The 9,826-nt window shown below is 60.8% G+C and overlaps 1 protein-coding gene across 1 annotated transcript in view; it reads right to left on the bottom strand.

The window, feature by feature from the left end:
* The window catches only part of SPTBN5 (spectrin, beta, non-erythrocytic 5), a 45,774-nt gene that overhangs the window by 1,296 nt on the left and 34,652 nt on the right, over positions 1-9,826 (bottom strand). The window contains exons 47-66 of the mRNA XM_011989335.1: positions 9,402-9,492; positions 9,114-9,260; positions 8,116-8,253; positions 7,781-8,037; positions 7,396-7,582; positions 6,935-7,147; positions 6,083-6,279; positions 5,759-5,963; positions 5,319-5,513; positions 4,603-4,758; positions 4,123-4,328; positions 3,783-3,972; positions 3,344-3,520; positions 3,161-3,262; positions 2,715-2,849; positions 2,311-2,382; positions 1,829-1,915; positions 1,605-1,696; positions 1,398-1,483; positions 423-513 (exon numbers count right to left, since the gene is read on the bottom strand). Coding sequence (XP_011844725.1) covers positions 423-513; positions 1,398-1,483; positions 1,605-1,696; positions 1,829-1,915; positions 2,311-2,382; positions 2,715-2,849; positions 3,161-3,262; positions 3,344-3,520; positions 3,783-3,972; positions 4,123-4,328; positions 4,603-4,758; positions 5,319-5,513; positions 5,759-5,963; positions 6,083-6,279; positions 6,935-7,147; positions 7,396-7,582; positions 7,781-8,037; positions 8,116-8,253; positions 9,114-9,260; positions 9,402-9,492 — 3,024 coding nt within the window. The remainder of the gene's footprint in view (positions 1-422; positions 514-1,397; positions 1,484-1,604; positions 1,697-1,828; positions 1,916-2,310; positions 2,383-2,714; positions 2,850-3,160; positions 3,263-3,343; positions 3,521-3,782; positions 3,973-4,122; positions 4,329-4,602; positions 4,759-5,318; positions 5,514-5,758; positions 5,964-6,082; positions 6,280-6,934; positions 7,148-7,395; positions 7,583-7,780; positions 8,038-8,115; positions 8,254-9,113; positions 9,261-9,401; positions 9,493-9,826) is intronic.

The following is a 9,826-nucleotide window of genomic DNA, read 5'->3' as shown; positions in this document are numbered from 1 at the left end:
TGCTGTGCCTTGGAGAGCAGAGAGGAGGGAGGAAAGTGAGGAGGGCCTGGGCCCCCGGGACACAAACCCAGGCAGGCTCTCAGCACCAGGCACAGGGAAACCTGGCTGCCCCTCCTCCAAGCAGCCAAGCAGGAGGGACACAGGGAGCCCAGGCAGCTTTGTCTACAGGGGCCCCCCACTGTGGAGGGCATGGAGTGAGCCCTGGGAGGGGAGTGCTCTTGAGTCTGTGGAAATCTGGGCCTTGTGGCCTGGATTCCTCTCAGCTGAGAGTGGGCAGGGGCAGCTGAGTGTTCAGTAGTATTTCCCCACAGCCCAACAGAGACAGTCTGAGGCCCAGAATATCAGGCTTCAGAGGGCAGCACCTGCCAGCCACTGAAGCCCAGGGCTCCCCGCCCTGCTCCCCCCGCCCAGGTGTGTCCCACCTGAGTAGATGTCCAGGCCGGGCATCCTCGGTCGCGCACTCATTCGGAGAGCTGACAGGTTTGGCTTTGAGTTCCGGGCTCAGACTCTGGGCTGCAGAACAAGGGAATAACCACTGTTAGCCCGGCCCAGACCATCTGCAGGCGCCAAGTCTGGCTGCTCCTTCCTCCAGCTTCTGGAGGCTCAGCACAGCCTTGGGCAGCCTAGCCATGCCAGGCCCTTCCCACATGGGGGTGCGGGGTGCGCTGAGCACTCGTGGGCAGGTTTTTCCCCCATGCGTCCTGCCTCTTAGAAAACTCCTCACAGGTGAGTTAAGAAAGGCTGAGCTTTTCTTAGGAGGTGGGGGATTCTGGAATGCCGAACAACTCAAGATCCCTTTGGGCTTCTGGAAAGACAGACTCGAGAGGAGAGTCCAGGGGAACCAGAGACAGAGCTAGGATCCCAGACACATTCCCTGAACACACTGTGTCCACATGGAGCCTCGGCAGAGCACGCTGACCATGGAAGAAAGTGGTCCAAGGGGTTGTCTATATATTCCTCCAAGTAGAACCTGGCTTGCTTCCTGTCTGCAAAACAACTCAAGGGTGGTGACATTCAAAGTTGTCTGAGGACTAGAAGGTTAAAGAAGCCCCCAGGTCAGACAGAACAGAGCCTGGAAAGCCCCTGGAGGAACAGTCCATGAGGATCTTGGCAGGAAGGGCTTGTGGCAGTCTCAGAATGGCCAACTCCAAAAGGGGCAGAACAGGACCAGGACACAGCTTGGGGGTCAAAACTGGCCCCATCTCTGCTGCTAATTAGCTGTGTGATGTTGGGTAAGTTGCTTAACCTCTCTGGAACCTAAATTCTTTGAGAAAAAACAGTAAGTCCAACTTACCTCTCGGGGGTTAGAGATGCTAACTGTGAAACCTGAGGATGCATAAAACGCTAGGGGCCCAGGGAGTCGGCCGCCCTCCCCGCATCCTTCCCCTGAAGCCCACCTGCAGTGCTGCCCAGGGCTCGCCACCAGCTCTCAGCCTGCTCTTCAGACGGTGCTGCAAACAGGATCTCTTCCCCACTGGTCAGCCTGGCACCCACAGAGACAGGTCAAACTCTCCACTGTCCCTTGGGGGTCCCCCACGCTTCCAGCCCCCACTGAGCCAGGTGGCTGCTGGGGGCCATGCGGGAGTCCATGTCCCTCCCCTCACCTTAAGGAGAATGTGTGTTTCCTGCCGTGGCGGCCCTGCAGCCTCTCACACCGGGCTCCCATGAGGTCAAGTAGGGCCAGGCAAGCTACTTTCTGAGGAGAGATGAGAGGCAGGAGTCACTGCGGCCATCTCAGCTTTTCCCTGTGTGGTCCCTCCGTCCTGGGGCCCCTCTGCCTTGTCTCCCAGCACCCTGATGTCTGCATCTCCCCCACCCCGCCTGGTACCTCCTCTGCCATCCTCTCATCCAGGAAAAGGCTCAGGGAGTTGCCCTGCAAGGTCCCATGGCAGCTGTCCCAGGAGCTCGAGCTGGGCTGTGGAGGGGAGGCGGGAAGGCCACATGAGCCATGTGCAGAAGGGAAGTTGGAGCTAGGGCCTGCCCGTGCCTCGCCGTGTGTGTGGAGCCTCCCAGGAAAAGCAATGGATTGGACCAAAGTCCCTATGGGGAAAGGGAAGCCACAGAGGGGCTCTGACAGGGGAAACCAAGCAGAAGGGGAAGAGCAGGCTGGGAGGAGGAATCCCAGCACCCCCTGGGTGGGGGCGGATGCTGGGAAGGGCCCCAAGGAGAAAACTGCCTGGATAGCATGGTGGGGGGTGGCATCTGCCCAAGGTCACAGGGCAAGGGTGCCAGGCCCAGATGGCTCTTTCCAGCCCCTCAAGTTTTCCTGCAAGTGGGGGCTGCCTGGAGAAGGAATCTCCAGGCACTTACCTGCCTCCCGCCAGGCAGCAGGTGCTGCTTGAACTCCAAAGACCCCTCCATGGTGGGGGCACCCTTTGAATCCTGAAAATGCAAGATGGGGCCCGGAAATGTCAGGACCAGCACCCTCAGGAAGGTGGGTGAGGCACCCACTGCCCCCGCTCTCTTTATTCCTCCCACCCAAGTACTAACCAGGCCCGCCCCTGCTTAGCTTCCAAGATCAGATGAGATCGGGCATGTTCAGGGTGGCATGGCTGTAGAGAGCCCTCTTTATTCCTAACGACCTTCAGCTCCTGTGCCCAGGGCTCCCAGCACTGGCTCCAGGGTGTGGGCCCTCACCCCCACAGCCCCAGCCCCACTGCATACACCAGGGAGACCAACGTTGGGGGTGCCTGCAGCCCCAGGGGGACACCTGCCTGGGGGCCCCTCGTCTCAGCCAGCTGCGCTCCTGGCCCCCGGTGTCCAGAGGGCCTCCACTGAAAGGACGTCAGCGAGCTGCCGGCTCTCCCAGGTTTCAGCTCCTGTGGCTGCAGCAGGAGCTCCTGTTCCATCTTGGGGAGTGTGGCAAGATGGGCAAGGTGAGCCAGGTCAGGTAGACCAGCCACGCCTCGGGCTCCCATCTACCTCCCCCTCCGCCATCCCTCCCGGTCAGAGGGGGCCTGCCTCCCCCTCACTAGCTTTCAGCTTTGGCTCTGGAGGCTCGCACCCAGTCCACCATGGTGCCTCTCCCACCACCGCAGCTGGCCAGGGAAAGGAGTGGGTGAGGCAGGGTGAGGGCTCAGTGCCCTGGAGACCCTGACTTGCAGGCTGAGAGGGACTGTTCCCCCACCAGCCCTCAGCCCCTAGCTGAGGCACTCTTCACCTCTGTCTTCTGCATTTGGGCAAACTTCTCTTCCTGGGCTGCCAGCAGCTTTTCTAAGTCCTGGTGTCTGTGTAGCAGCAACTCCACATCTGACACTGAGTGCTGGGAAGAAGCACGTTCGGGTGAGGCCCAGCTCGGGGGCCAGAGCCTGGTAGCCAGCGAAGGGGCAGGACCCCTACTCACCCCATAGTCGGGCTTCAGCAGGAGGCCTTCCCGGCAGGCCAGCCAGGCCTCAGCCTGCTCCAGCCTCTGCCGAAGCTTCTGCAGACCCCAGCTCTCGGCACAGCGTTGCCGGCGCAGGGCCCAGGCCGCCTCCAGCTCCTGCAGCCGCCCTTCCAGCTCCTGCAGACACCCTGTCACCTGGCGGGGAGGGGCTGCTAGGGGTGACAGCTTGGGTAGGGCTCCCACCCCGGGCAAGGCAGGGCAGGGCTGGAGAGCCCAGTGTTAATGGACGTGCAGAGGGAAGGCTGTGACACCCGCACCTGCCCCTTCCCAGCCTCTCTCCCTGCCTGGGCCCAGCCTTCCTGGCCTGCTGGTTTCCATGCCTGTGAGGGGCCCTGAGGCCTTTGGCAATCAGGCTGCATCCCCAGCCCAACCCCACACCCACCCTCTGTGTTCACACCTCCGGGGACATGAAGTGGCTGTTGTCCACCAGCTGCTGTCCTTCCTGCCGCAGGTCCTGGGCTTGAAGGCGGCACTCCCTGATTTCCTGCCCCAGCTCTTCATGCTGCCCAAGGAGCTGCTCAGCCCCCACCACGTCCTCAGCCAGCTCCTCAGAGGATGCCAGCTCCTGCCTCTCTCGTGCCCATGCTCTGTAGGTCAGGGAAGGGAGCTGTTGTCAGGGCTGGCTGGGGAGCGGGGGAGGGCATGGGCAGGGGAGGGAGGGTCCAGCTCCCTGAAGAGCCAGGATACCCCCACCCCACAGGGCAGAGCTGAGCCAGCAGCCGAGGTAGGACACCTACAGCAGTTCCTGGCAGCGCCCGAGGAAGGCATGGCCCTGTGCAGCCTGCGCCAGCCACTGGCCTCGCTCCTGGGCCTTTGCCTGCAGAGTGGCCCAGGCCTCCTGCACCTTGGCCAGGCCCCCTGGAGCCGCAGGATGTAGCTGGCCCAGTCGGCAGGCCTCCGTCTGCACCCGTGCCACCTCCTTCTCCATAGCTGCCAGCTCTCTCTGCAACCAGAGCATGAGATCAGGCGTCAGTCCCCACACTGAGCCGACGCGTGCTCTCCATTCAGGAGCACCAGGCCTCTCTGAGGAGCCACCTCCACTCTGCTGCATAACCTGGGCCAAGTCCCAGGGCCCCTCAGGGAAGGATCTGGGTTTCTGGAGAGGAGGCTGAAGCAGGCTGGGGTGGGAGCACCTTGGGGGAGGGCTGAGATAGGTCCCCCTCAGCCACCGCCTTTGGGCAGGGACAGACAGGCAGGCTGCGGGGTGTGGGCCTCACCTCTAGGCGCCTGTGCTGTTGCTGCAGGGTGCGCACAGACGACAGGCTGTGGCCTCCGTCCTCTCCCTTCATCAGGGCCGTTTTCTCCTGCATCCTTCCCCAGAGCTCGGCTGCTGCCTGCTCAAAGCTGTGGACCTCATGGGCTGCAGCCAAGTTCTGGGAGAGGAGAAAGGACCTGCTCAGGGCTGTTCTCTGCTCCCAGGACTCCTTTCTCCCTGGAGACATGGCCTCCTGGGCCACCTCCTTTTGAGCAAGGAGGACCATGGGGCTTGATGTGTCCCCAGGTTCAGAAACCATCCTCCATGCTGCGACCCTCAGTGAACGTGACGATGTGCGTCTTGTGGCAGGCCAGCGGGTGGGGAGGGCGGGCAGAGGAGAGGGCCTCATGTGCATCTCAGGGAAAGGCAGACACGAGGAGTTGGGTCCATGTGAGAGAGCAGGCTGGTTCTCGGGGATCCAGCTGACCCTGGCAGTACCATCTGTAGTGCCTCGCATGCGGCTGGGAGACAGGTCAGCTCAGGAGGCAGCCCCAGCCCAGGACCTACAGAGATGGAATGTCCTGGGAGAAACCTGAGCGGGTGAGGGAGAAGGCGCATTCACTCGCGGCCAGCAGGGTGTGTGTCTTGTGGGAACCAAAGCCTGTGCTAGGGAGGGCTTAGAGGGATTTTTTGAAGACTCTGAGACCCCCTAGCTCGGCCCGGCCTGTGGTTACCCACCTCTGTGCGGGCTTTTATTGCTTGGTCCAGCCTCTCCCAAGCGGCCTCAATGCGGCTCCTCTGGGCTTGGATGTGGGGATAGCGCCTGGGTGCGCCCCGCTCCAGGGTGCCTGCCAGCTTCCTCAGGGCATGCACCTTGGCCTGGCCCAGGCTCTGAACTTCCTTTCTGAAAGCATCAAACTTCTCTTCCAGCACCTGCAAAGGTGTGAGGCCCGGCAGGGTCACTCGAGATGGTATCATGAGCTCTCAAAGTTCATGAAGAGCTCAGCAGACTGATGGCTCTGCAGTCCCTCAGCCCTGATTCTAGAACCATCAGGATCCTCCCTAGGACACCCTCTCCAAGCTCCTCTCTGCTGACTACCCAGCAACCCTTTCATTCCAAGGCAGGCCTTCCTCGGCCTCTGCCCGCTGCCCGCGAGGTTTGCTCAGGAGTGACTCACCTTGACGCCCTCCAGGTCCTGCCCGTAGTCCTGGGACTCAGCGGTGGCTGCCTTGGTGGTCAGCCAGGCGTCGAGGAGCAGGGTCTCTCGATCCAGCTGGTGTAGCTGCAGCTGCTCCTGCAGGCCACGCCCCCTGGCCTCCACCCTCCGCAGCAGCTCTGCGTGGGCCTCCCGAACTGCCTGCAGCTGGGCTAGCACCCTGGGGCTGCAGGAAGACAGCGACAGCCTGGACTGCAGCCCTTCCTCTCCAGGCTGGAGCAGTCTCCTGCCACCTCTGCAGGGGCTTCTCTCTGCTCCTTCCCGGATGCGTGGCTCCCCCCGCACCTGTCTGGGTTCTTCCTGCTCTCCAGGAGTGCTGCCGTCTGCTGCAGCCGCTCGAGGCGTGGGCTGAATGCTTCCAGGTCTCTCTTGGTGGCCTCCAGCCGCCGCAGAAGGGCCTGTGTGGCCTCAGCACTGTGGCCCATGTCCTCGCTGTCCAGGACGTGGCCCCGCTCGGCCAGCCAGGATCCCGCCTCCAGGAGCTGGGGTGACAGAGTGGAGATTTGTTTTCCCGGGGCACCCTCCAGGGCTCAGGATTTACAGCCACGATTCTCAGCCTGGCCGCACATGGGAATCACCTGGGAGCTGTCGCGCTCCCTCGGCCTGGCCCCACTCCTAAGCAGCCTCATCTGGTCCGAAACAGCCAGGGAGGCAGTGCTTTGTAAAGGGTCCAGGTGATTTTTTTCCATGCAAAATAGATGCTTTATTCTTGGTTCATAGGCATAGATTTTGTTTCTGTCACTTGATAAAATAAAACCAAGTTTTAGCAAATATCCCTTGCAGTGTTTCTCCCTTTCATTTATTAGCCTATTTACTTCATTTACTTCAGTTTTTCTTCCTTTCCAATTGTATTCACCATTCTGAAGTAATTGAGGTATAATCATCCAGGGAAGGTTCCAGGTGATTCTCATGTAAAGCCCTGGTTGAGAACCACTGGTCTAGAGGGAAAAAAGACAAAAGCCAATCCAGCCAGCAGCTGTGTTCTGGGACACATGTGGAAGGAAGCCTTTGGGGGCAGGAGACCACTGAGTGGAGGAGATGAAAGGTGCCCAGGCCCGGAGCCCTGGAGTTACCTCCCGGCTGCACTCGCCCTGGTTCCAGGCCCGCCCGCTGTGCCCTGCCCATCACTCCCCTCACCTCAGTCAGAAACTGCTGGGCCTCCTGAGCCTGCTGCAGCAGAAGCCGTCTCCGTGCCGCCTCTGCCCGCAGGTGGGCCACGGCCTTCTCCAGCTGCTGCACCCGGGCGGCCACCTCGTGGGCGGCAAAGTGCCCTGCCTGCACCAGCTTGTGCCCAGTGCCCAGCACCACCCGGGTCAGAGCCTCATGGCTGTTCATCTCACTCTCCAGGTTCTGTGGGGGAGGATGGGGAGGTTGCTGACCCTTGGGGGACTCCCACAGTTGTGCTTGAAGCTTCACAGGACCCCACTAACTTGTCTCCAAGGAGTCCCCTGTCCCCATGACCCCCAAAGAATCCAGAGTACTCCAAAAGCCCCCACAGGCAGAGTTCCTGGCTGGGCCACAGAGAGTGCCATTTCCTTGGCTGAGGAGCCCCGCTCACATGCGAGGGCCGGCCCTCCCCTCCCCGGGTGGGCCCATACCTGGTGCTGCTCCTGCAGGTGCTGCACCGCACTCAGGCTCTGGCCATAGTCCTGGGCAGTGGCCAGAGGCAGCTTCTCCTGCACCCAGGCCATTTCCTCATCGGCGTCCCTGAAGAACTGCAAGAGGAGGCTCCGGGCCTCCAGGGCCGTCCTGCGCTCCTGCAGGGGCTCCCTCAGGCTCTTGAACCTGCAGTGGTGGAGGGTGGGACCCAGGGAGGCAGAGACCACGGGTGTCAGTATTAGGGATACCTGGTGACACAGATCACCCAGTTGTGGCCCTCCCCATGGGCAGTGGGAGAAAGTGAGAAGACATCAGTTAGAGGGCAGGGGTGGCGGTCCCTCTAGGAAGGCAGGGAAGAGAAGCTGAGGGCACAGGCGGATCTACCTCTGAAGCAGCCGCTGGGCCTGCTCTTCCACATCTTGGGCAAGGCAGTGGCCTTCCCTCACGAAGGTCTGGGCCTGGCCCAGCAGTGCCTCAGCCTGCCTGGCCTTCTTGTCCACTGCTGCCTCCAGCTCCCTCTGTGTGCCTAGGAGCTCACCCACCCCAGGCAGGGCCTGGCCCCCAATGGGGGCTCTCAGCTCAACCTCGATGGGCTCCAGCCAGTTCTCCAGTTCCTCCATGCTCCGCCGCAGACGCAGGGCCTAGGGTAGAAAGCAAGGTTGGCAGGAGGGGAGAGGCCCGGAGCCTGGCCAGCCACCCCACGGCCCACGCAACCTCACCTCGCAGGCGTTCTGGAGCTTGGCCACCTTCTTCTGGAAGTTGTCTTGCAGCTCACCCCAGAGTGCTCCCAGCTCCTGCAGTTGCTCCTGGATGGCCTCCGAGGCTGGGTGGCCCCCCTGCAGCAGCCTCTGTCCCTCCTGCAGCCACAACATGAAACACCCCTTGTGGACTGAGGACTGCTGGTACCAGGGCACTTGTGTTGACTCTGACCACCAGCACCACAGCTGCAGAGTCCCTGCAGGCCAGCTGCATGATCTTGAGCAACTTTCTTTACCTAAGCCTCATTTTCCTCATCCGTATCATAGAGAAAATCATGGTTATTTTGTTTAAATAAGTCATGTAAAATACTTAGCAGGGTGATTTATATCAGAGCGAGCCAGCCTGGGGTCAGGATCTGCCTTTGCAGGTGGAAAAGAGAATGTTTAAAGAAGTGCCATGCTGGGCACAGTGGCTCATTCCTGTAATCCCGGCACTCTGGGAGGCTGAGGCAGGTGGATCACCTGAGCTCAAGAGTTTGACACCAGCCTGGGCAACATGGCGAAACCCCTTCTCTACCAAAAATACAAAGAAGTAGCCAGATGTGGTGGCACGGGCCTGTGATCCCAGCTACTTGGGAGGCTGAGCTGGGAAGATCACTTAGCCTGAGAGGTGGAGGTTGCAGTGAGCCGAGATCTTGCCACTGCACTCCAGCCTGGGCGATAGAGCAAGACCTGTCTCCAAAAAACTGACTATGTTTTGACTCCTTCACTCACAGGACTGCTGGCTATATCCTGTTCACATCAAAATGTTATCTTTAAAATTACTGAAAAGGTGTCATTTTTGGAGAGGGTGCCCCCACCCCGGGGAAGCAACTGCTTCTCACTACACTTCCACCTACACAACCGCTTAGCCAGGTGCCTGCACACAGAAAGTACTGGATAACACTGGCCACCATTGCTGTGGTTCAGCACCAGCTCTGGGGCACCGTCCTGTGCTCTTCCTGCCCGCAGGGCCTCACCCGCTGCAGCTCCTGCTGTTGGTGCCTGCTCGCGTCCAGCTCCGCCTGGAAATTCTGCTGCTTCCGTAACTGTGCTGGCAGCATGGCTGTGTCCAGCAAACCCTCCTCCAGGGCCACCACGTTCTTCTCCCTCAGCCACGCGGCCACCTGGGCACATGGGGAGGACAGGCCTGCTGTCCAGGACTCTCGCCTTCCCCCGATCTCTGGGATGCCCCAGAGGAAGTGTGGCCTTTCCCTGGGTCGACTCCTTCCCCACCGTGATCGCCTCCCTCTCCAAGCGAGGCGAACCTCCTGGGAGTCCTGCAGGAAGGCCTGCAGCTGCCGGAGCTCCTCCAGGCGATGGCGGCGGGTCCCGGCTTGCCTGAAGAGCGCCTCCTTCCTGCCAGGAGGAGAGGCTCATGGGCCTGGGGCCACCCCCGGGGCCGGGTGGGGTGCCCGTTCAGCCTAGGCTTCCTCAAGTATGAATATATTCAGAGTCTGGAGTTTCCTTTGGAATAAAGGTCCATTGCACTCCACCTCTGTATATGTGTCTGTTATGGGCCGGATGTTGTACCCCCAAGTTTTTTTTTGAGACAGAGTCTCGCTCTGTCACCCAGGCTGGAGTACAGTGGCACAATCTTGGCTCACTGCAATCTCCACCTCCTGGGTTCAAGCAATTATCCTGCCTCAGCCTCCCGAGTAGCTGGGACTACAGGCTCATGCCTCCACACCCG

Source organism: Mandrillus leucophaeus, unplaced genomic scaffold, assembly GCF_000951045.1.
Source record: "Mandrillus leucophaeus isolate KB7577 unplaced genomic scaffold, Mleu.le_1.0 Scaffold35, whole genome shotgun sequence".
NCBI lineage: Eukaryota > Metazoa > Chordata > Mammalia > Primates > Cercopithecidae > Mandrillus > Mandrillus leucophaeus.
The sequence above is the reverse complement of the archived record's forward strand: the minus strand, read 5'-3'. Positions and strand labels throughout refer to the sequence as shown.